Below are 26,251 nucleotides of genomic sequence, written 5' to 3' on the forward strand. Positions count from 1 at the left end.
ACTCAGGGGCACATTCTCAACTTTACAGGGACACTGTTCCTGGGTCTGGGAACATATAAGTCCTTAACATTTATTATTTTAAATGGGCACCAAATGTTTATAAAGATAGGTCTCATACAAATAGTCATCAGTGCCATAATGCTGTAGCCCTTGGCACTTTAAAAAAAAAAAAACAAAAAAAAAAAAAACCCCTTTGTCTTCTAGTTGCCAAAAATAATTAACCAAAAAAAAAAAAGAAACTAGTAATGGGTCTTTACTTTAAATTCAATAGTTCTAAGTATGTTTTTCTTACCTTTTTGGCTTCTGCAATATCCTTTGCCAAGGTTATGGTGTAACATATCTGAATACAAAGACAGAGATAAATGTCAATATAAATTTGTGCATTTCCCAATTTTCCCAGTTTTTGTTGTATCGACCTTTTCACCCTCTGTGTTGCTCTCAAAGATGAAGGCGCTAAACGAGGGCTCTCCCTCCTCATTGCCGTCACTCCAGTCTCTGCCCTCAACCACAAATCCCATCAGCCTCCCGTTCTCCTGGTGAGCTGCAAACTGACAAACCTCCCCAAGCTGGAACTGAAGGAATGATGAGTGTTGACAGATGAGTTGTGGCAGGAGTTGAATTATAGTAAACATGACTGTGAACCTCTTATTAAAGAAAAAAATGTGTTAACCAAATACTGGCTCCATCTTTTGTGATACTTACACTTATTCTTGTAACCTGAGTCTGAGGGTCAATCAGTCTATTGCAAAGAGAAAATAGAAACTTTTATGGGAATATAACAAAACACTGCAATGATACTTTAGCATTGACCTGGAAACTCTTGTCTTTCTTTCTGACAAGCTATAAGTTTTAACAGATCTATAACAAGTTAGAGCAATTTTTGGACAATCACAAAAAAAAAAAAAAAAAGACTATCCAAGTTTTAATCTGGTAAATTTAGTATTACAGGTTTCTCTTTAAGACCAAAGGACCAAAAAGACTGCCAATAAAACAAACAGCACTATCAATATAGTATATTTTCTCAATAGTTTTGGTACATGACTATCAAATGTTGCATACTTCATACATGCAATACTGTGCATACACCACCAAATATTTTTTTAGCCAAATACATTAACTGAAGGATTTGATCGAGTTTTCTATCCACAATGTCAGTGAATTTCTAAATGGTATCAATCTATATATGGTGGTCCTATGGTACTATATTTGATGAAATCTACCTTAGGCTACTGCTGGTGACCATTAGGTGGGACTCGGTGGTCCTGAAGATGTTGTGGATGGCTCGGGCAGCCAACACCTGCCTCATAGCCTCATAGATCACCTCCTGATTGTTACCACAGCGAACTGCCATGGAGCCCTGAAAGCGCACAGCAAATACCTGCTGCAGGAGGGAATCTGCAGAAATATTCAAACATGTCAGCAGCAGAAACGCTCAAGGTCAGTAAACACAAAATATAGCAACATTCATGTAGAGCACAGAGTACAAATACACAAAAGAAGTTGAAGCGAAGCCAAAGAATGTTTCAGAGTGTATGTTTACCATCACTTTCTATGGAACAGTCATCATCTGTTTCTCCAAATGGATTTGTGCGTCTGTAAGGAAGAGAAACACACACACCATCAAAAACTATTTACTCACTTCACTGCACCATTAGTAACCATTCAGCTTCCTGGAAAATATAAAACAATCACTAAAGACCAACTTTCAAGAAATTAGTGTCATTACCCATAAGTGCCTCATCAATTCCCATCATAAACATACACCCACACAAATTTTCTGCCCTAGTCACTTCCTCACCTTCCCCCGGCTCTGTTCTGATCCTGGAACTCAGAGGCCGGCAGCATGATGTCAAACTGAATGGGAGTCCCAGGAGCTATCAGGTCCTCTGGCTCTGGAGCAGACTCTGTCTTTTGGGTACTACTGCTAGCACCATGAATACCTCCAGGTTTTGCTCTGCCGAAGGAGAGAGATTGAGAATCAGCTCTGCACAGCAAAACCTATTAAACTCAAGAACGTAACTGCTATATTTCCAGACTGGTTTTGGTTTATGCCCAAATACCCAGCTATACTTTGTGCTTCTTAGGATTCATGAAAACAGTGATGTATAAATGCTACATAATGACAATCAAAAAAACTAGGGGTGGGACTATTTAGGCATTTGATTTTGAGGTCCACAATTCAATAAAAAAAAAATGACGCATAGCCATATAAGTTGTAGCTTTCTGTACATTGTTCCTATTTCTATAGCCTGGCCAGACAGACCAACTCTTTCCTTAGTCAAAGAATGAGGGTCATGGAACCCCTGCATAGAGTCTTTTCCTCTGGCCTCAAAAGAGCCGGGCCAATCACAGCCATTTATCTGCAATGGGGCGGGCTTTACGGTCCAGTCATTCAATCAGATCAAAACAAGCCCTGCACATATGACTGACTCGTTCTTAAAGTTTCTCAATGCCAGTCCCAAGTTCGCAAATCTTTCTACAACTAGCGTTTGCCCTTTACTCCCTTCAAAAATATGCACAGAACTGGTGATAACACCGTGTATTCTCAGCTGTGTCCAAATGTCCACATTAGTGACTATATAGTGCAGCGCGACATAGTGGGCTATACAGTGCACTCAATTAGCTAACGGTTTCGGAAATTCACCCACTACTTTTTTTTCTGTCGCCGATTATGACGTGACACGGGCCGCCGGCGCACGTAGACGTCACTTCCTGTTTCAATCTAATTATTGTTATTATTTTAATAATTTTGTGGTAAAAATGAACTTTGGCAACCCGAATGTTTCCTTAAAAGGTATAACTTAACTACCTATTCATAATTTTCAGATACAATCTTGAATCTGTATTTATAACCTTCGGGCGTTTCCGGCATTTTTTCATCCACGCAAGGCAAGACGGTCTGTGCATGTTTTACAACAAATACAACCAGCTAACGTTAGTTTGCGACGCCATTCGCTGGTCTTACTGTCGTTCGTTATTCGGCGTCCATTCGACTCGAAGGAAAAGAGTAATGTTAGTGTTGCTGGCCAGGCTATTGTTTCTATACTTGCTAACGTTGCCTGTTAAAATCCCACCGCCCGTATTCGGGCCGAAAACGTGTTTCCAGATGTATTTCCAAAGATTGTCGGACTAATTTGTATAAGGTCCGACAAACTATATATCAATTAAAAGCAGAAAGCTTCAGGATTCAAACGGTACAAACCGACTCAGAACTGAATTATCACAGCGACAACAGTTCCTTCGTATTAACAAGAGTACAAACACAGCAAAAAGGTAACGTACTTCTTACCTTTGCTGATGTGTAGTTACAGATCCACACACCGACTGAAACGGCGAGTGTTGTATATCAGTTTTTCCGTAAGAGTCCAGTAACCAAAATACCTCCAAGTTTTTAGTCCAGAAGACGTATTATGCTTGAGAAAAAACATATAGCTACCGCGTCCTTCACTTTTCAGCCCTCATTAAAGTTGTAATTCCGTTAGTTCTCTGGTTGTTTTCGCTGTTTATTTGCCACAAGCAGACGGTAGATTTACCGATCTGTCGACTCCTGGTTTCCCCCTAAATCAATCTCATAAAATCCAAAATGTCTCCAAACCGTAGCTTTTATTTAATCAGGCGCCACTCATACAGTTGTTGTTTGTTCCGCCATTTTCTCGCGTAGCTCATTCAAGCCTAAACGTAGCGTGGAGCGCATGCGCTATAAGCACGCATGCATGTAGGCCGTTAGTAGTCCGGTAGTGGTAAAATGTGTCTGACTAGAGGACTCATAATCAAATATTATTATCGATTATTAAGTTTTTCCACATTGATTAAGAATCGTTTTAAAGTGAACGACGGCGCATCGAAAAGGATTATTTTTCCCACCCCTATCAAACACTATCGCTCATGTTTCACATCACTACTCACTCATCACTAGATCTGATACCACAAAACCTCACAAGTAGTTTAACATGTTGGCTAATCCTTAGCGTACAAAAATAAACTGTGTAACTGTACAATTATTAACAGTTTCAGACTCATAAAATAACTTGCCCCCTGATGTAAGGAGCCAAACACATTTACCCTGAAACTGCCCTGTATTTCACCATGACTACTCAAAGATCAAAAACAACTGACACATAAATGATCATTGACTGATCATACAATTCATTATCCTAGAGGTAATACTGTCTATATTTGACTAATATATAAGCAACAAGTCTGACCTGTCAGGGTTGGGCGAGCCCTCTTGTCTCTTCTCAAAACTTGTGATGGGGGTGACTGCCTGGATGGCACTTTGGTTCAGTCGGATGGCCACAGCCTATCAACCAGAAATAAGGACAATCTTTCTATTAGCAGGGTAATCATTTAAAAACTACAACATGTTGTAAATATCCCGAACCCACTGAATCACCCACTTCTGCGATTAATTGCCTACATTATCTCAGCCTTGGTCTGCTAAGTGTTTTCTGTATTCACCAAAAACAATCCCCCAAAACAGCATCAGTTTTCCTTATTCTGTTTTCTGATTCTGTCTGAGTTTTTTTTTTTTTTTCCAGGTAAAGGAAATGATTGAAGGTCTTAGGTCCAAGATGAGTCAAAATATGGTAAAAAAAAAAGACAAAACAAATGACAAAATAGTCCTTTGATACTCTCATTTAAGTTGGAAATAATTGTACAACTGAGTAAAAATAATCAAACATTATCCGTGATTAATTTTAGATTTACTGGAGTACAAGTTCCCTTCTACATCTATTTACTGGAAACAATATATCTAATGTTCCATTGTTAACACAGACCATGAGGAGAAGAAGAGAGACAAAACAGCCACAAGTAGACAGCTTTTCATATACAAATGTGGGTGAGCCAATGCAGCACAAACTCTTGCACTAAGAGAGACTGAGGACATATTTTCATCACCGACAACAACTCTAAGAAAGAGGTATTTCATGAGCTGTGCACAATGGAGCAGAAAATATACAGATACACATCTGCCTCTGAAATGACAGACATGTAATTTCCATGAATGTGTTACTACACCCGTCAGTGGCACCACAAACCGATGACTGGTATCTGTAATCTCCAACTATTAATTACTATATTGCAAATTATTAAGTGATCATGCTGAGAAAATAAAGTGAGAGAGAACACACTTGGACACAGCTACATGTGTCTCTCTGTTTCTGGAAAGTGTGAAGAATAAACATCACAGAGCTAAGCCTCCTGCTTACATGCACTATTCTGGGACTGAAAAGAATCCAAAGCAATAGCTGTGTGAAACCTGATGGAGAGGGGAACTACATGACAGCACTGAAACAATAATTTATTTTTATTTGTCTTAACAGAGAATAGGTTGCCAATATCTGTAACTAATTAAAGTTGTGGAACAACAAAAAGTCTGATCAAATCATAACATAAGTGAAGGCATAACAAACAATGAAATGTTGATTTAGAGTGATGGGTTCTTTAGATTTAATTCTTAGATGTCTGACATGTACCTCTGGGTTGTCAGTCAGGTATATTTGTCTGGAGATGTTGTTCACAGTGCAGATCCACTGAGAAAGAAACAGAGACCCACATTAGAACTTTCTCAAGCTCAGACTGAAAATCTCTAGACTGACACCAGCTGTGACAGAACAGTCAAATGTGTAGATGCACAATATAAAAACCACAGAAGTGACAGTTCCTCCACTGTTCTGCGACAGGTACTTGAAGAAGAAGATATCTTTGGAACGAACATGTAAAACAATAAAGAAATCACATAGCTGTTTGAATAACCTGTTTCACACTTACTTCTTCATACTCTTTTTTGCTTTCAGCTTGTAGAATCATTGACCTGCAGTCATAAATGACAATAAATTGATATAAAATACATCCAATATCTCATCTGTCATTTTTTATTACTCAGTTTTTGCCATTGAGAAAACTACATACGTTTTGCCTGATGGGGAGGTTATCTGAAAACAGTAGCGCCTGTCCTCACAATCCACAGCCATGACAGAGCTGTTGTCCAGGTCCAGCACCATGCCCCCAGCCACCGCCCCACGTGGCTGGCACATGAGGTTCCCTCCCTGGGTGAAGAAATACAGTCGGTCCCAGGCTGTGGTCACTAGGCCTGTTTTACTAGACCACAGAAAAAAAGGGGCAGAAAGAGTGTCTAAATATCAGTGCTGCAGGATGTGATTTTTAAAAACAAAGTACATCAAAAAAAGATATGAGGTTAAGAAATATACATCATGGTTAGGGTTAGGTGCTTTAAAAACAGTATTATTTTAACTTGTGTAATATTACTATTTATGTATTAATATTTTGCACATTTACATTTTATTTCACTATATTTAATTTTTTTTTTATTTACAAAGAAATACTTCTAACATTTCCAAGACATTTATATAAACATCAGTACTTTATTCTTTCCCTAGAATATACTTTTAATGATATGGTAGTTTTACAGCTAATACTATAAGTCTTCCTGGTGCAATCACAGAAATGGAGATTTGTGATCACAGGGTTCAATTATGCATAGGTGTTTGCTTTCGCTTTTGTGTTGGTCTATATAACAATTATTCAAAATGAATAATTTCATTTTTTGAGCTATTTCAATTGTACATGTGTAGCTACATGCATATGAGACATTTGAATTGCTCAACTATAAGCCTTGTTCTTGCACTGTAAATTCTGTTGAGAAAATTTCCAAATAAATTTCCTTTAATATTGAAGAGCACACCTCATTCTGCTACGAGTGACTTAACTCCTTAATATTGAGAAACCATTAAAAATAAAGGCAAATGTTCTCTGGACTCAGCTTCATTTGACAAGTGTTTGAGGCTGCTGGCAGTGTGTGTCATTAAACAGAATGCAATTCTGTGGAAACCTTTTCTCTGGTGTCAGAGACATTTGTCAAAGACTTTGGATGTATATGAGGGAGAGACTGAGTTTGACAGCTCTGACATTTCACTAAATCACATTGTGGGCTACACTGCAGTTCTACCCCCCTGAAGCCATTAAGCAAGTTTCCCTTCTCATACATCCACTCTGCAATACGCTGACAGCACACACTGTCAACACGTTACCTGACCCACCTTGTCTGCTGTGACAGACATTGTTTACTGTGTTCATGCGCCTTTTGAGCAACCTTAGCAAGAGAAGCAACTTTTTTTTTTTTTTTTGCTTTACATGTTTTGTTATTTAGGCATTCGAAATCTACTTTTGCTGCAGTTTACAGACTACAATATTTTTTGAATTAAACAATGCTTGAACTATCACATGTATGTAAAAAGGAAACAAATTCAATCCTTGTTCTTCTGGGCTTAATTTTTTTTAAACAAAGACATTCATCAACATATTAACTACCTAGGAACACTACATGATAGTCAGATGGATATGGGGATATATCAGGGATACAATGCATGCAATTAAACTTACTTTCTAATGTTGAGGTAGCCAGCCTTCTGGATAAGTGTGCGATTGACAGGCTCGGTGTCCTTATCGGGCATATAGACATTGTCTTCCACAGACAAAAGTTCCCTCTGGGCCATACGCATGCCCTCTGCCTCCGTGTCCAGCTGTGCCTGGATACTAGACAAGAAAAAGTTTAAATACAGGCAAACACTATCTAAACTAACTTACACAAAGATTCTGTAAATATTCTGTAATAATAATAATAATCAAAAAAAGCAATACAAAAAAGGACAAAAACATGGAATAATTGCAGAAAATGACTAAATGAGCATCAGAGTAAAATTATTTGTTCTGTATTTCTGATCACATACAACAAGCCACCGTATCTTTAAATTGTTTATTCCAGAACTGTAGTTTCTTACATGTCCTGTACACATCGGCATGAAGGTTCTTTACCTTTGTGTCATTTTAGATACTGAAGTGAGAAAGTTGTCCATTTTCTTTGACACCAGCTCAATGCCTTTCTTGAAGAAGCTTATCTAAGAGAGAAGACATAACCCTTGGTTATTTGATGTGGTATCTGCTTTTACAGTTGCACTTTTAGTGAAACATGAATTTCTAGAAACTGACAATAATCACTTGGAAACATTCCCTGGAAGGAAGGAATGTTTAATTTTTTTTTCTTAAAAAAAAAAAAAAAGACTAAAGTGATTAAATAATTTGAAACATTGAACTGATTCAAAGATAAAAATGTTTTTTACCAAATTGTCTATATTGCACAATGTTTACATTATAACCTAAGTCAGTTTCAGATTCTTTTCTTTACATACTGAATACTGGTATAATAAAGTTAGGCCCAGTTTGTTGTTTAACACCTGTTTAGTACCTGTGCCTGTGTGTAGCCTAGCATGGGTTCAAGCATAGCTACTCTCTTGCGATACTGCAGGGCATTGAGGGCACAGTAATATTGCAGTGATGCCTGGTGCTGCTTCCTTCTGGTGTAAGCTACTTCCTTCACCAAGTCTGCCTTCAGCTGTTCACACAAGAGAAGGTTAAACATGCATATCTTATAACACACACACACACACACTGACTATGGAGCTCTGCACACACATTTTCACATATGCAAATACCTGTCCTACTATTGTACACACAAGTAACACAGTCAAGACAAAACATGCTGACACATTTTGAGGTTAACAAACTGAAGAGGACTGACATCTTTTGTGCCATTACAGTGCATTGTGTTGATATGGTTTTAGGCCTGGCAGTAGAGTAAAAATACATTTCATTCATTCGTATTTTAAATGCTTATAAAACACTGACACAGCATTAGCAAAGTCTACAATAGGGCTTTTAGAGGCTTAAATCAATGAGGGAAAAGCACCATCAGTGAAGCTGAGAAAGCTCCTGATATCATTACCTTCTCATTCTCCTTCTTCTTGGGCAGTCGGCTGTACTTCACCATAGCTGCCTCATGCTCTGCAGAAGAGAAAAGGAGTACTATATATTAACTACAAGCAGCAAAAACTTTCTGAAATTTGGTAAAAGTCTGTATTTACCATCAGTGGCGATGCCAAATATTTCCTTCAGTGTGCTTATCTCTGCAAAATTCAATATTTAACAGGTTTTACAATATCACAATAATAGTACAATATATACAACAGATTCATCACTGCTTTTTAGAGTAGGCATCTCAAGCCATTAGTTGATAAATGATACAAATTGGATCTACTTTTAAATCGAAATTACAGATTTATCTGTAATAGTTTATTAAAACATATTATGATAAAGAGTTTTGTGCTTCTGTGTTTCTACCTGTGAGGTCTTTTTCTCGGAACTGGATCAAGGGGAAGACCATGCTGTCAGCCATCTGGTTGGCTAGTTCAGAGTGGAGTGAGTTCAGCTGGACAAGGCAATACAGATTATGTAAAAATATCGAAAGCAGCACAAGGACACAAGCAGAAGATGTTCCCTCGCCAAACATCTTGAGGGATTTCAATTTATCTAAAAATGTTCAATGACATTTGCTGCCAGTTATTTCTGCAGCAAGCTGGAAGGTAACATTTGCAGCAAAATGGGTGTATAACTGCAGACAGAGCCTCTCCTACACTATAAAACAGCCATTACTGCGCTACAGTACATTTTGTCAAGAATAATAAAGCTATTCTTTACTCTGAAAGCAGAAATAAGTTCACATATCACATGCACAAGCAAATCCTACATTAATTCTTCATGTTTAGCAACAAGCTACACTCCAACATCTAACAAGCTGATATCCAGGTTAATCTGAATGATTTCGAAAGTGCTAAAGTTCACAGGATTAGGCCATATTAGGTGCACTATGAATGGTTCCCTTCTGTACATGATGAGATAAAGGTCAAAGAAACAATCAGCCTGTGTCCTAAGCTTATGTGTGTGTGGATGTGTGTGTCCTGAACCTTGTTAAGTGCTGAGTGGGCAGGATTTTGGACCCCCATGGCTGGAAGTGACAGGCCCATCTGTTTTGTCTATATACCTGAGCCTACAGAGCCCTCCTTCAACTATTCATTACACACTGATCCATCCATCCATCTCACTATGCTTCATATCCACATCTTAGTTTCAGTACACAATCAGCTCAGGTCTTTTCACTGAGGTCATGTTCTGGAAAGCACACGTGCAATATTTGTAATATGATTTAAACAACCAATTACTAACTGTGCAGTAGTTTATCCTCCATGTCTCTTATCGTGGACAGCACAAACACACACACACATACACACACACAAATACACACAGCAAGACTACATAACAAAACATAGGCCTTACCTCCCCTACAGTTTTGGCAAACTTCTGCAGAGTGTTAATTACCTCTTCATCACCTCTTCCAAGGGCAAAATTCTAGAAAGACATAGTGAGGGGAAAAAAGCTTAAACCATTAAATGGTATAAAGCAACATCAAGTTATCATATATTAAGGTCTAAGAGACAGTTAAAAATACCCATTTCTACCAGGAAATCTGGCACATTAGCTCCACAGAACAAGGCCAAAGAGGCAAATATATCTCAAACAAAGATGATGAGTTTTGGTCCTTGTATAAAGCAGCTAAAAAGTGCATCTATTACAAGTCACTGCAGTGTTTTTCTATCCAACATTCACTCTGCAAACAAGAATTTTTTCCCACAAAAATCAACACACTGCCTAACTTTTTCACTATTATTTCATAAACCTGCTGTTGAAACATGATCAGGTTCCTTCATGCACTGGGATTTCACAGAGACACATGCAAAGATGAGGTGTGGCAGACACGTGCAAACTCACACGTGGAAGTTCAGATGAAAACGATAATACTGATGGGTGTGTTCTGATAAGCAATCCCGCAATGCTCAGAATGAGGTTTGACATTTTGTTTTGTTGATGTGATCCACATGTACAATAACTGTTATTGCACATTAGCTGAATTACTTAAATTAATTTGCCCATATCAGATATGAGAAAGCATGTGGGCTTAAGTCATGTACCCATACTCACTTTCTTTTCATATTCCAGAAGTTGCCGTGAGAGTTGTTCTGTGGCTAATCCCATCTCACTCTGTTGGTGAACACATAGAAGGAAAAAGAAATGTTCACAAACCTCATTAATGTGAAATATTAAGGCTTTTACATTTGTCATTGTCTTTTCAGCCCTGGTATATCATAAAATAATAAACACGTGAAAGGGCAAAAGGGGAGTCAGGGTTAAAAAGAATTAATTTGAAAAAACACAAGGTGATGGGATCATATAAATGCCAGCTATAGAAGTGAAGTATTAATGCTTCAGAAAAGGTCTTTAGTTATGTTACATAACTCTGTATGTTTTCATGAAAGAAAATAAAGCATTGTGACTGCAGCATTCCAACAATGTGACACCATCTACAGAAACAGTTATTTACACCCAAAGTCTACTTACACTAAACCACTAAGTAAATTTTAGAGAAATAATTTAGTGTTACATACACTCTTCCCAAAGGTCATGGTCAAAAGTCTAAGGTTCCTTAGCTGTTTCTAGAAGACGAATAAAACATTACATACTGAGGAGTTTGCATGTGTTAGGTTTCACGTGAGTGTGTAATACCCAAAATGTGTATTTGTCAAAACCTGGGACACCAGCACTATTTTGGTTTAGTACAAATTAACAATATGCTGTAGTTAAACCCAAAACTGACTTCAGTGAGGTAAATAAAATTATGATTTCTGTTCATACGTTCTGACAAAAGAAAATATCATTTCATTTCATCTGAAAACATGTGGCTGTTTCACTGAATCACACTAGAGAGCAGTGTGTGTTTGTGTTTTGTTTAATACCTGAGCTCCAAACACCCGCTGCATCGATTGTAGCAGCTGGTTGGTGTAGTCTGTAAGCATCCCAGCATCTTCCTCAAACACACTGAGCAGGGAGCGAGTCTGCAAATAAAACATTTGATGAATAGGACTAAGGCATAAACAGTTAAGACAATAGTTTTATAAATAGAAATAGACCTGGAAAAATGTAAAAATGTCAAATATTTTCTGGTTCCCAGTTGTGTGTATTTTCTGCTTTTATTCATCATATATGTTAGCAAACTGAATCTTTTTAGGTGTATTAATCAGACAAAGCGAGCAATTATAAGACATCCTCCTGTGGTCAGGGGAATCAAAATGGGCATTCTCATTTTCTGAGATTTTACTGAAAAACCCAATTAATGTATTAACTGAATAATCAGGAACAAAAATCAGAAGATTTATTTAATAATAAAAATAATTCCTCACTGCAGTCAATCACAATTCAGGTGTAGTTGTGTGTGACTCAAATGTTCCCAATCCAGTTTTATTCAATAACAGTATATTGAACACTACACCGACATGGTGTCTTAGAAACAAAACTTTGAACCACATTTGGTAGGAACCTGTAACTCACAAAGGAGATCTATAGTGACATTGCTAGAAGTGGACATGCTGAGGAAAAGAGATAAGGGTAGCAACAGTGTGCAGAGGCATAGTGATGTGCAGCACTCAAGTGAAACTAAAGGCGTAATGATTTTACTGCAGGCTGCCTATGCAAACTGAAAAAAAAAAAAAATCATATCTGGGTGTCAACTTTTTCTACAAACAGGTGCAGCAAGGCAGGGCAGCTACAGCAAGGAGGAACACACCCAGTGTGTTTACAGTTCACACAGGTTGACTTTCCACTGACAGTCCTTTTGCATGAAATAATTAGAAATTCTGTCAACCTTTGCTGTGCTTGCAAGGTATCTCAGAAATGCATCAGGCAAGTTTCTTATTAAAAGAGCTTGTATTTGTAGGACAGACTGAAAGGAGAGAAATGTGCCTCTGGCATGGATTGCACTTAAGCAGAACTATCACAGAGGTCAGCCTTGTTTGGGGAAAGAGTGATGCAACAGACACCAGAAAATACAGGACACAATATGAAGTACATGTTATTAAAGACTGTCCTATATTTCACTTCACAATCTCTGATACATACACATGAGGCCTGGATCATGGAGAACAATTTCCATACTGCATTCGTGTAAGCATCAAAAAAGAAATGGTATTTGCTGACTATCACTGCCCCGTAGGATGGTATTGACTAATTCCAGGGGAGTCCAATAATGGAAACCCCTCCCACATACTGTGATTCAGGCCCAGTGTGACTGGTTCCGAAATCTAACTTCACACCACAGTGGAAAATAAAACGCAAAGTGGTTCTGGTTGAACAATATATGGTCGTGACACACATCATTCGCGTAGGAGTCTGAATATAGGGTATACACAATACCTCCTATAACACAGGGAGACACCTTGTGACGAGGGGTAACAGTTAGCTTTGTAAACCCAGCTGAGACACACAAACACCAACAATTAAGACAAGCTGTACAACCTACAACATTGTTTACAGCCAGAAAGTGCAGACACTCCTGGCAGAGGAGTAACACTACATCCCCATAACAATGTGTCAATTGAGAGCTGTCATCGACCAGTGGAAACTGCTTTAGTTACAACGGGAACAGGACAGTTCAGGGCTAGCAGGCTAACTAGCATTCGTAGCATCTTTCTGTGCGACAGCCGTGTCTTCAAACATGATAAAACCCACACGGCCTACCTGAGGACTGTCCTGCAGAGCGTCCTCCAGAAGCAGTTTGTGGTGTACGGCCGGCATCTTGCTTGCAGTGGAGGAGAAGGGAATGAGGGCTTGAATTATTTAGAGCGTGGACTCGGTTTCCCAGAGTACCTTGGGTGGGGGTGACTGGAACACGTAGCAGTTGGAGGCGGGCCCAGTCTGACCTAATCGGCAACGATTAGGAACAACAAGCGACCAGTTAAACAACTACAGTGAAATACACATTTGTACGACTTTACATTTAATTTATTCATGTTTCGAATCTGTGGTTTGTTTTATAGCAACACATGGATGGAGAGTTAGTTGTTGATGGTAACGTAGAAGTAAGGCACGTCCAACGTGTTTGCCATTTTAGTGAAAACAGTGCCCCCTTGTGGTTACAAGAAGAACTGCAGAGTGTAATTTCAAAACATTCTCCAATTGCAAGTAAAAGTTCAAAATAGGCTAGTGCTTAAAAGTACAGAAATATTATAATAAAAATTATAGAAACTGTTGGTACATTCCATTGCCATATATTGATTGTGTTATTTGATTTTATATTACTAATAAATCAATTTTCACTTACAGTAATTTGTAAATGCAATAAACCATAGTCATAAGCTAAGTCTATATTTCATTATATAAAATGAAATCAATTACATGTAGTAAAGTAAAAAGCACATTATTTCCCACAGAACTGTTTTATAATCAAATATAAATTATCATCAAATGGGAACACTCAAGTTAAATTTAAGTTTAATTTAATTTAATTGCTGAGATATGTCTAAAAACTGAGCTCATAAAATCACACCCAAATTACACTAATTTTAAAATGACATGTCATTACTGGAGAATGAGGCACTCTCAAAATAATTGCCATAATAAAATATAAGACCACTATGCAGATAAGTATGGGTTGCAGTATATTATAAGACCCTTGACAAAAAGTTTGATTTTAACCATGTCCTTTTGTAGGCTGTATGTTGCAGCCAATGTAAGGCTATAACTATTGTTCATTTTTCTGTGAATCAATTGTTTAGTTTAATTTGTGGAATTAATGTTTAATTAATGTTTTGTGGAAAGGCAACAATCTAGAAATTATTTTTTGCAAATGTAATGGTTTTAAAGCATAGATGAGAAGTACCATATGCTTTTTAAAATCACGTCTACTTGTTAAAATGTCATCTGGAAGTAATGATTATCCACTTCTCATCTTGTTTAATTTTAGGCATAATTACAAAATGACTGTCAGAGCATGAAATGTACTAGGTATTGTTGGCACTACTGCCTCTCTAATTACTAATACGGCCTGCAGAAAAAGAAATCCCTTTCTAGACTGATCACATGCTGGATCATAAAGTCATCCTTTTGTGTTCTCCAAATGTCATTTACTATGACTGACCACGTTCTTTAATGTCATGTGTACTGATGTGTACTTCTTTCATGTGTACTGATCAGATTTACAGCCACCACATGCTGTATGACTTGAACCCAGGGCTACATGAACACTTAAAACACTGTCTACAATGAAACAAAAGAAAATATCTACCAGAAAAGCAGAAATATTATGCACCGACGTGAATAATATCCATTTAATTACAGAGTGTAATATGGCTATCCTCCTGTGTAACACATTAAAGTGTATTAAAGACATATATACAGTGAATGGCATCTTTTTTTGATAATGTCTGTCTATTCTGTCTCTGTCAGTGTTGCAGATTTTCACATGCTGTACTACAGAACTGCACTATGAAGTATTTGTTGGGTAATTTTTACACCTCTTACTAAAAATACTTGTAAAGTTAAATGAGAAAACATATGATGTAACACTAAAATTGTATCCAATTTGAATCCCAGACATTTTGGGTCTCAATAGTCTAGTTGACTTATTAAGATGCACATTTCTTGTTGTGTAGTGTCCTGAAAACATAGGCAAGCTGTGACAAGCTGTTTCCTCATCAAGCTCTCAGGCAGCCTAAGCAGGAGCACATTCTTTCCTCCTCGCTGAACCTGTGTTGCTTAATTGCTTAGGATGAGGCCTTAAATCAGACAAGGCATTTCAGTACTGACTTTGATAATTAATTGTGTTTGCTGGCTCAGCTGCGCCTGCCCAACAAACAGAGAAGCTTAATATCAGTGGAACTAACCTGGATGAAATAAAGAAGTGATTCAGCTGACCAAGGACACATACTCGTGATATGGACAGAACATTAAATTAATCTTTCATACCAGTCCTTTTACTAGGCTACTTAATCTACTATTTGTACCTTGTGTATATGGACAAAATAACAAAACATGTTGTCTCCCATAGCCTAGTATTAAAAGTCTAATTGGATTCTTCAGCCTGGACAACATAATAACAACGTTAACATGCTGATTTTTAGAAGGTATAGTGTTTACCATGTTCGCCATGTTAGTATACGTTTAATAATTAGGTCTAAATACGAAGTTTCAAATAGCTGGTCAGACATTTCACAAAAAACAGACAAGCAATAAATAAATATGAACCTCACAGTGATGCTACAGAAAAAGCTACAATCTGTTGGAGCCATGTGCCAAGCCAGGGATTAGTTTACATAGTTCAGTCTGGACCCAAGTAGTGAGCCGACTAACAGACAGATCACCATTATGTAGTGTCATGCTGCTAGGCTAAAGGACAGTTAAAGTCTGTTTTCTACCTTAAAGTCTTTGTTTGTTTTTTTCAACTTTATATGAACAATTCCTCCTGCATTGCTTTCCTTTACCTGTCACGGTGAGTGGGTCCAAAGCTAAGAACCAATGGGACCAAGGCTAAGAACTGAACCCAGTAGGGTATTCATCCCCCTGCATCTCAGTAAACATGGTATGTTACTTTAATCAACCTGACTTCATGTTTGGATCAGGTCAAATGCAAAATTCAAAACAAAATGTGTGCCATAATTGCCAGAAACTATCCTAATTTGTACGTTTCAAAAAATAAATGAGGCATTTTGATACACACTTAGATGAGGAAATTGATATCACTCACTCTGAATTTCTGTACAGTAAATATGAAACTGCAGCCAGCTGCCAATTAGCTTAGTTTATCATAAAGTCCCGACACTGATGCTTAACCCAGTGATTTTTATAGTTTTTGCACAGATTAAACAAAGAAGATAAAACATGATAATTAGTGAGTTTAAAAAGGTGCAGATAGGCAGATTTTGGTACCTTTGGGCAGAGTCAGCTAAGCTGTGACTGGTCTTTCCAGCCTTTATGCTGAGCTAAGAGTACAGCTGCTGGCTGTAGGCTTGTACAGAATTTGACTGATATGTGGGGAGTGTTATCACTTTTCTCTACCATATCTCCAAATGTCCACCACAAAGTGAATGTATATAACCCCAAAATGTGAAACTACTTTAAAATTTGATCAAATATTTTCTAGTCTCATATGCTATCTCTGTGGTATTCAACTTACCTATAAAAAAAATCTACTTTTTGTTGTTTGAAACATTCAAGGAATTTGTGACGTGCACCAGCAAACAGTCACTTGGACTCATAAAAGCCTCTATACGAACCTGTTCGAGATCTTCTGATGTCAGTGTTTTTCAGAGCTGGGGGATTTAAAAAAAAAAATCTTGTCTCACAGCAACACAGACATCCCAACATCCTAAGATAACACCACTGACAGAAAGTGAGAATTAGTTTCCCTGGTGCATGGTGTTAATTTAATGCATGTTGCTATCCAAACTTCACTCATATAACTGCACTAGTCTTGTCACAGCACACAATGGTGTGACTGAAAAGAAAAAAAGATTTAGTGGGGGTCGTAAACGGAAACCTATGTGTGACCCTAGTGCTTTCATGAAGACATTGTTCAAGGCTTCTGCGGCTTCTCGCTCTCACAGATTGCCAAGAGCTCAAAAAAGTGAGCTATGTGTGGCCCACCCATAGACCAAATACAAGAAAAGGTCCTCTATATTTTAACACAAAGACAATTTGGGGATTTTACAGGATGTCACCACAGGCTGATATATTGATGGCCCTTAAATGCATTCATTTTTTTTCCCCACCTTTATAAAAAATGGAAGCTCCCTATTGGTTGAGTCTTACCCCACCCCCCGCCTCCTTTCCCCGGGTTTCCCGGGCAACCATGTCAGGATGGAGGAAAAGAGCAAATCATGTGAAGGCATAGCATCTCTCTCTCTCTCATTCTCTCCCCTCCCTCCCATTCTGTGTCTCAGTGTGTGTGCATATAAAAACCTCTCTCTCCATGCGTTCACTTCACTCTCAGCTCTCCTTTGCATTGCAGAGAGGACAGACTGAAGGGAAGAAAGGGGGGCATGACCAAAGGAGATCCCTGTGAGACATTTCATTGACATTCCTTCTTTCTGTCTCTTTTATCTCTTTCTTCTTCACTTTCATCTCCTTTCCCAATGTGTTTGGGGTCTCCCTCATTTCCGTCCCCTCCTACTTTTTTTTCTTAAGTGTCTCCAGTCTGCTTGGACAGTGGCTGCATCGATGCAAAATGGGTTGTGGCAATTCCTCAGCCACCAGCACCTCAGGAGGGGGTGAGTGTTTCATACATACATGCACACACACACACACACACACATATATGTGTGTGTCACTTGTTTGTGGGCATGACAATAGGTAAGAGTGTGAGGGAGAGACTTCTCACTGTATCTGCACCAAGGGGAGAAGGTGTTTTGCATGTAAATGAAGTGTGTCAGGATTACCCTTGCATTCAGCATGTTTGTGTACATGTGAGTGTGAGAGGGTCTGAGCCCTTTGATTTAAGATAGTGTCATCTTATTTGTTTGTATTTCAAAATAACTGCAAAATTAGAAAATGTTCTCCCTTGTGTTCATCAGCTTGTGGCATACTGTCCTTCACTCTAGTGTCCATGGATGTAAATCTACATGCAGTGGTCTGAGGGCAATGGGTCGATCATGAAGGGTTTCCCATATTCTAGTATGAGACACCAGGAGTCTCAGGAATGTACCATTTTGACAATCATAATGGCAGTGATACTGTAATAAAAATGTTCATGTCTATGCTAACACAGAAGCACGTCTTCAATAGGTCTCATCTGTTTTTTCCATTAACGTGTTTCTCTTTGTCTTGGTGTGTTTGCACTGGTTTCCATGGATTTTAAAGATGAAATATAAGCAGTTCTACTGACATTCAACCATTTTTTCCTCCCCACTTGACTGATGCTGGTTGTGCCTGTGAGCATGCAGCTTTGAAATACTCCATCAATGGCTAGGCTTCATTCATAAACCCTGGAGGACACATATGAATATAGAAAATGTTGTATTGTGTGGTTTTAACTTCTTTTACTGTTGCTTGTCCTCAAATAACAAATCTCTGACAGTTGATTTAGGCTGATACCTGTTTGAATTATACTGAGCCAATCTTTAGATACCACTGACAAAACTAGGTAATAATTAGACTGAAGTATATGCAGGATTACCCCAGCACCACTGTCCATTAAAGCAGTATGGTGTTTGTTTGTGCTTCTGCAAATGTGTGTGTACTTGCAGGTACCTAATCAGTGCTTGCCAGGCATGTTAAAAGAGCCATAGAGAGCCAATGAGAAACATGACCCAGTGTTGTCCTTTGCTTTAAATTTGATGTACTTTGAGGTTACACTGCTGGCAAGCAATACCTAAGTAAGTTTCTGATTTTGTCATGAGTGTGCCTTGTTTGTCTATGAAAGACAGCAGCTGTGTTATTTCTGTGTGGAGGCCTTATGCCATTTTTATAGTCTTTCTTAGAGGTCAGCGTTCAGCACAATGCCAAGGACGTGTCACATCCAGTCACTTTGACAAATGTGGACTAGTGGCTGCACTCACTTGTCCATTCACACTAACACCAGAGCAGAGTCAAATGACACATCATTTTCTGTAGAGTTAAGACAGAAGCACCTCTTTTTCATGGTTTAAATTATTTTAACGTATGCTGTATAATTGGGTCACTAATGGTTTCTTTTTCATTTTGATACTTTAACTCATTCAAAATAAACATAAACATAAATAATATTGAATAATCATGAATCAATCATTTATAATCTGTTAGGCCTATAATGGAATTGCAACAGCTGACTGATGTCAATAGCTATAGGCCTACTCCTTCTGGGCTCCCATAAGTGGAGGCTTGTGAGTAAATAAGGTCTTTACCTGCCTCAACTAGTATATTCTAGTGAGTTATAAATCACTTATTAAATATTTTAGCATATTAAATTATTGGTATGTTACTATTTATGTTTTTTGCTTCCAGGTAATATCCAAATCATAATCATAACAAACATTCAGGAAATCTAAAGTCAAATCAAGAATGTTTGAATTTTAAGCAGTGTCTTACCAAAGTTTAATGACAACCAAAGTGAATTCTATATCTCATTGCCCATCCCACTCTTGGGTATGAATGAGCTTTTGTCATGCTACTAAATAGGCTCTTGTTTCATGTCAACAGATGCCAACATTTGCAGAAAAAAGCCTTCCATTCCTATTGCAAGGATGATATTCACTGCATTTCTGTGTGAATTGTTTTCAAGATACATTTCTCCAGAAACACTGAGGTATAGCAATTAAAAAAGTGATTCAAGAACACAATTGAGGCTTCTGTCATTCAAAGAGGAAGTTATAGACTATCCTCCAGCTGAATGTATTATGATCTCATTTCAACTCTCACCAAGTTCAGCGGACTGCCTGTGGTTCAGCAAAGAATGAGCTGTTGTCGGTCCATAAAAGAGTCAAATAACATCAGGATGAGCGCAACGGGTGCCATTTGGAATCGAGGCTTTTTACATTTATGTCCATTTATTAAATAACATGTCCTCTGTTACCCTTCAGAGGCAAGTTGGGATATCTAAAATGCTAACTCTGTACAGAAAGTAAGAAGCATATACACTGAAAACCACTATTGCGTATGCAGCAAACTTAAGAAATTAAAATGGGGAATTCCCTCAACATAATAAAATCCCAGTAAGTCAAAACTTACTTAAACAGTGAGTCCTACAGTAAATGTGTTTGCTTCTCTGTTACCTTTAAATAGTTCACCATTTTCTGAAATGCTCTGGTGATAACTCCTTTTCTGGTAAATGTAAATACAGAACATTTGATTCTTGCCAAAACCTCACATAACCCTGTCCCACCTCTCCTGGTTCAGGAACTACACGCTGCCAGACGTCCCTGGCCTGTTCGACGGCCACATCTGGCCCATGTATTTGAAACACAAGAACATGGTTAAAATAGCCAGCAGATAAGTTGAGAATTATGAGAAGTGTGATGTAGTGCATTGTGCCCATTAGTCATTTTCATTTGTGCATATGGGTCTGTTGATAGCAAAAGAAAATGTTATATGGTCCACATATTATAAAAGCAATTAAATGTTAGGGAAGTAACACATCTCCTTCAATACTTTAAATAATGAAGATTAATGAAATCTTGTATTTCATCTGTTTTCAGGGCCAGCAGAAGCCTCCAAGGATGTGTAAGTACATCTGAGATTTTTATTAAGCTCTAGGGTTCATATATACAGTAATAATATATATATATGTATATATACACATATACACACACACACACATACACATAAATAAACTAAGGAAAAGCATATTCAGCATTTTCACCCAATGCAGGGATTTATCATGCCATGTTTTCTGTTTTAATGCGTTTAAACACTGCTGTAATATTTAACCTTGAAAACACACAGTAAATGCTATGGTAACTACAAAGTAATGTCATTTTTTCAGCTTTTTGGAGAAGTAATTGTGCAATTTATCTCTTTATCTGCAATTGTTGCTGAAACAATGTGAACAATGTATCACTTGACAAGGGGATTTACATGATTTGCTCTACATCTTTAGCATCTACAGTATTTACGTTTTATAAAATTCACAGTTGACACTGTTAGATATAACAAGTTGTATTATCTGTACTAAATATTGTTTGAATGTTTCATATTGAAGATAAACAGCTAATAAAAACAGAATATACAGAAAAGCTAAATTTTCGTTGCTTCACATATGATATTGAATAATTCTTTTCATTGTGACTTCAAATACAAAACTTACATTTGTGTATGTGAGTATGTCTTGCCTAGGTCATATGTATTGGATAAATGTAGTGTAATATACATTGAGCCAGTTTGATAATGCAGTACTTCAATAATGCAGCAGAAATGTAATTTACTCTGTTATTTCAGTCCAATTCTGAAAATCACCTGTAAAACGAATATTAACAAAAGGAAAAATAGATATTTTCTTGTGAAACTAGGTACCCCTTTAACCACTATTTTGATTAAAAACAAAAAATGTTTCTGTGAAGTGTCATATAGAGGCCAGGTTGTTCTTTCCCATCTACAATTAGCATTTATCAAAGCATAGGGAGGGGCAGCAATTCCTGGAATCAGTGATTGTGTGTGTGTATTGTACATATATGTCTGTGTGTGTGTGTGTGTATTCCTTGATAACCATCTGAGCAACAAATACTCGACTCACGAGAGCTGACAGCAGCACACTACTGACTCACTAAAAGCTAATCACAGTTACCTAGGACTGTATTACACAGCAAAATGTGACACACACAAACACATAAACGTGCGCAGGACATCAAAAAAGTCATTATTTCGCTCGCACTGTTGTGAATTAGGTAGGCAGCTTAATGTCAGCTCTTTAAAAACAACAGCAAGAAAAAATAGTTAATTGGAAAGTGGTTGCTTAGTACCGTGGTTCAAGACCTGAAACAAATATTGGCAATTTAGTCTGATCATCAGTTGTTCAAAATTCCCAAAGGGAAATTAGCAATATGCAGCATGGTTGAGTGGCTGAGTGGTTAGCACTGTCACCTCACAGCAAGAAGGTCGTGGGTTTGCAACCTGGCCTTTCAGTGTGGAGTTTGCATGTTCTCCCTGTGCTTGCGGGTACTCCGGTTTCCTCCCAGTGTCCAAAAGCATGTTAGGTTGATTGGTGACTCTAAATTGCCCATAGGAGTGAGTGTGAGTGTGTGAGATTGCTTGTCTCTATGTGGCCCTGTGATGGACTGGTGACCTGTCCAGGGTGTACCCCTGCCTTCCACCCAAAGAGAGCTGGGATAGGCTCCAGCAGATCTCCGTGACCCTGGTTGAGGAATAAGCAGGTATAGATAATGGATAGATGGAAATTAGCAATATTTTCAAAAGTGCAAAATACATATTACCATCTAAGCAACTGCGCTAATACAGTCAAGTGTTTATTGCTTCTCATTACTTTTTTTGTTTGGGACTGCTCAAACAAGTGCTTCTTGTCGCTTCCTAAGAGCTGACCTCACCTGTGCTTCTTCTCTCAATCAGGACAGAAGATTCCTCAGCAGAAGATGAGAAAAGAAGGTATTTTGATTCTGTTTTCTAAAACAGTTGCTGCATTCATTATGTAGGTGTTAGTGATTTATGTGTTCATAGCAACATGCAGGTGCACTTTGTGATTGCAAAATACTATTTGCTCTGCATGCAGATGATGGAAGGTGTATATTAATATGCCTTTTTTAACGGCGTATTTTGACACGTCAACGGAAACACGCAGGTGTAAATATTAAATGACAGCTGAATTCCATTAGCTGGATCATTTACTGGGAGATCATTATTAGTAATACCTGTGACTTTGATGCACATCTTTTTTTCTGACTGTGACAAAGAAAAGCCTGTAGTAATTGAATAAGACATCTTAAGTCATGACTAGGTTTTAAACATATATCGGCAGAGCCCATCCTACCCTAAATTACCACAATCATTACCACTAATTTTCGATTTTGAAGTGAGTTGTTTCGAAGAGGTTAGATCGATGTCTTCAAATTCCCCCAATTCAAAACGTGTACCCCTCAGGAGCTGTGTTAACATTGTGAATGGACTGTCAATGCAAATGTTGTTAAAATATGATCATGTTAAAATCATATAGATGCATATGATTATAGCATCCCATTATATTAATTAGCATAATATAAAGACTTTAAAACTTAGCTGCAAAACAGCAGAGATAAAAATCGAAGACACACCTGCTTATGAAATCAGTTAAGTTTGAGAAAAAACCTTTTCCTCTACTCTTTACACTCCTCTGCTCTCAGGAACTATGGTGGTGTATATGTAGGTCTACCAGCAGACCTGACAACTGTGGCTGCAAGTCAGTCCAAATCCACACGTAAAGGTAAACATCTCTGTGCATCCCAGATCCTGTAAACGCTGGTGTGTGTGACACTGATAAGCAACATTTCCTGGTGGTCGAGCTTCGACCTTATGAAATCACATAATCTGCAGCCTCTTTGGTTTTATTTGACCTTTGTTTTGAACTGAATCTTAATTTTCTTTACTATTACAGCTTGAGTACTCATTTCAGAGAGGAGTAATATAGTTACATTGACCATAGCAAAATACAATCAAATACTTTGTATAACTGCCTTTTAACAGTGAAATATCAATAGAAAAGTAATGTAAACCATGACATTAACTATTGCAGCACAGCCTGTATTAAGAACTTACAATACAGCAAGCATTGCTGCTGTATTTCGCACTCCACCAGGCTTTTGTCTTGTAATGTTTGTCCTTGTGCTCATCAAGGTTAAATATAATATTAATTTGATTTGTTTTTGTATCCTCTGGCACATGAATCAATCAAAATTTACTTTTTTTTCAAGGAGGTCTCTCTTTTCATTCTGCTGGATAGTCTGTGTGTGTGTTTGAGCACAGTCTAGTCATTGGGATAGAAACACACAAGCATTTGTCAAACAACTGTTCATATAATTATACATACGCTGATTTCTTTTTTCCCCTCTTTTGCAGACTAGCAGCTATTGAAGGAAAGGCAACACAGGTACTCTTGTGCAGCTCACCTGTCCTCACCTGCTCACTATTTCTTCTCTTAAAGTAAATGGAAGCTGGTGCAAAGAAAGACATGAAAGTAAACACTTTTATTCTTTGTTTCAACAGGATCCTGCCTTTTCTTTGTCCTAGTGACAATACAGAGAGCAAGTTTGTGCTCCAATTCTGAAACACCACACACTGAATAAAGTCTCAGGCTTTAACACTCTCATTGAGCGAGGATGTGGACAGCTTGCCAGGGCTTTGAGGGCGATGCCACATGAAGTCATGGTACAGTGCACCATGGAGGTCTGCATATGGCACCCACCATCACCGTGGACAAGCACACACCCTGGGAGTGGCAGCTGTGGGTGGTGGCAGCGGGCATTGTGACAGGCATCTTGGCTTCTTGGTGCCTGCACTGGAACATTCTCTTTCTTTCTTTTTTCAGACAGAGAACCCAGCCAGCTAACTGTCTGGGACTCACATACATTCCCAACAGCCCTCTGCAATAATAATCACTGCTCAACTGCTCAGTTATTTCTCTAAGACACCATCAATGATTCATTGTGTGTCGGAGACAGAGTTAGAGGGATGGACTGAATTTACACAGAAAGCAGAAAATGCTTCGATATGTCATAGAGCACCTCGGTGTTATTGAAAATAGCACTGATTTTAATTAGGGCTGCAACAGCAAAGCATAAAAATTACAGATTTTAATTATGGGTCTAAATACTAATAACATCACTGAGTCACTGTAGGTCAAGGGTGGTTTAATCAACGATCCTAAATGCTCTGGGTGCATCAGCCAGGCTGACTCGCTGTTGTGACTTAGCATGCACCCCAGACTGATTAAGCAACATCAGTATATGACTCATGATACTAAGAGGAATTCTCTCTCTCTCTCTCAATCTCAGTCTCTCTGTCTCTCTCCCTCTCACTCATACTGTCCTTGCAGCATGTTTTTTTTCCCCTTAAGAGCTCTGCACTCTAGCACTTCTGGGTAATTCATAAAGCTCTGATAATCTTTCTTACAGTTTACAGAAGCAAGAAGTCTCACCCAGTTTGTTTGTGTCTAACAACATAAATGTGATTTAATATGTAACAGAAAAAACCATTTATTAAATAATGTTCGGCTGCAAAAAATATTGAACAAAGCAAACAAGCTAAGATGAAAGACAGAAGTGATGAACTGGTTTCCCTTCATTCCTTTTTTTATTTTGAAGTGTATTTACATGGCTTTGTGCTATTTATTTTATTACAACCCATTTTATACGTCATGTATCTAACTGAATTATGAATGTTGTTTTGTTGTCTGTAACCTTTAAATGATAAGGCTGGTTTTATTGTATATTGTATATTTTCCTATTTTCAACAAATCCAATAAGAAAACTAAAACCTGTTAGTACTTGACAATATGAAACCTTACTGTCACATCTCATGGCCTTCCCCAGTGGATGAGTAGCTATGTTGTCATGGAGATGGTTCAGTATCATGTGACCCCATAATAATGTAGTATTTATCCCATAGTAAGGTAGTTTTTGTGGTAATACAGATATTTATAGCCACTTCATCTCTAACTAGTTTCCAACCCTAGTACCCTGTCCGTGGCATTGTGGCACAAATACAAGATTTCCTTTTTATAAAGGTTAAGAAATTTTCTAAAAGAGAAGGAGCAAATTCTATACTCAAAGAGGAGTAAATTGTGCATTTCTTGACGACAAATTTTAGCTGTGGAGCACTGAGATCCTACAATGGTAGGATGGTTTATGTGGGACTGAAAATAAATTACAGTGCCCAGGGTCAGGTGTAAAATCTTCCAGTTCAATGATGTGGCTCTGTAATTTTTTTTTCTTTTTTTTTTGTTTCGGATAGAGAAACACACAGTGAGTGCTCATGGATCATCTATGGATCATGGATCCATTGTTGGTTTTGGATGTTTTACAGGATTTGTAGTCAATCAGAACAATATAGGATATCA

The 26,251-nt window shown here is 37.9% G+C and overlaps 3 protein-coding genes across 3 annotated transcripts in view; 2 read left to right on the top strand and 1 right to left on the bottom strand.

Annotated features, from left to right (window-relative positions):
- Positions 1–579, top strand: part of tubgcp6 (tubulin gamma complex component 6) — a 25,368-nt gene extending 24,789 nt beyond the window's left edge. The window contains exon 26 of the mRNA XM_026310587.1: positions 445–579. The gene's annotated coding sequence lies outside the window, so the exon portion shown is untranslated. The remainder of the gene's footprint in view (positions 1–444) is intronic.
- The window catches only part of appl2 (adaptor protein, phosphotyrosine interaction, PH domain and leucine zipper containing 2), a 17,076-nt gene extending 3,456 nt beyond the window's left edge, over positions 1–13,620 (bottom strand). Inside the window, exons 1-20 of the mRNA XM_026310589.2 lie at positions 13,483–13,620; positions 11,706–11,804; positions 10,894–10,953; positions 10,192–10,263; positions 9,199–9,286; positions 8,943–8,984; positions 8,804–8,862; positions 8,267–8,413; positions 7,837–7,919; positions 7,405–7,557; positions 5,914–6,102; positions 5,773–5,815; positions 5,478–5,534; positions 4,206–4,300; positions 1,799–1,954; positions 1,541–1,593; positions 1,221–1,395; positions 703–739; positions 417–572; positions 293–340 (exon numbers count right to left, since the gene is read on the bottom strand). Of these exons, the coding sequence (XP_026166374.1) occupies positions 293–340; positions 417–572; positions 703–739; positions 1,221–1,395; positions 1,541–1,593; positions 1,799–1,954; positions 4,206–4,300; positions 5,478–5,534; positions 5,773–5,815; positions 5,914–6,102; positions 7,405–7,557; positions 7,837–7,919; positions 8,267–8,413; positions 8,804–8,862; positions 8,943–8,984; positions 9,199–9,286; positions 10,192–10,263; positions 10,894–10,953; positions 11,706–11,804; positions 13,483–13,539 (1,869 nt within the window). The 5' untranslated portion in view covers positions 13,540–13,620. The remainder of the gene's footprint in view (positions 1–292; positions 341–416; positions 573–702; positions 740–1,220; positions 1,396–1,540; positions 1,594–1,798; positions 1,955–4,205; positions 4,301–5,477; positions 5,535–5,772; positions 5,816–5,913; positions 6,103–7,404; positions 7,558–7,836; positions 7,920–8,266; positions 8,414–8,803; positions 8,863–8,942; positions 8,985–9,198; positions 9,287–10,191; positions 10,264–10,893; positions 10,954–11,705; positions 11,805–13,482) is intronic.
- A 4,130-nt stretch (positions 13,621–17,750) lies between these two features.
- c25h12orf75 (chromosome 25 C12orf75 homolog) lies at positions 17,751–25,163 on the top strand. Its single transcript, XM_026311919.1, has 7 exons — positions 17,751–17,799; positions 17,926–18,008; positions 20,910–20,934; positions 22,774–22,809; positions 23,541–23,620; positions 24,253–24,283; positions 24,400–25,163. Exons 2-6 carry the CDS (start codon positions 17,966–17,968, stop codon positions 24,255–24,257), a joined length of 189 nt encoding a protein of 62 aa, XP_026167704.1. The 5' UTR covers positions 17,751–17,799; positions 17,926–17,965; the 3' UTR covers positions 24,258–24,283; positions 24,400–25,163.
- Positions 25,164–26,251: the final 1,088 nt, after the last annotated feature.

Source organism: Mastacembelus armatus, chromosome 6, assembly GCF_900324485.2.
Source record: "Mastacembelus armatus chromosome 6, fMasArm1.2, whole genome shotgun sequence".
Taxonomy (NCBI): Eukaryota; Metazoa; Chordata; class Actinopteri; order Synbranchiformes; family Mastacembelidae; genus Mastacembelus; species Mastacembelus armatus.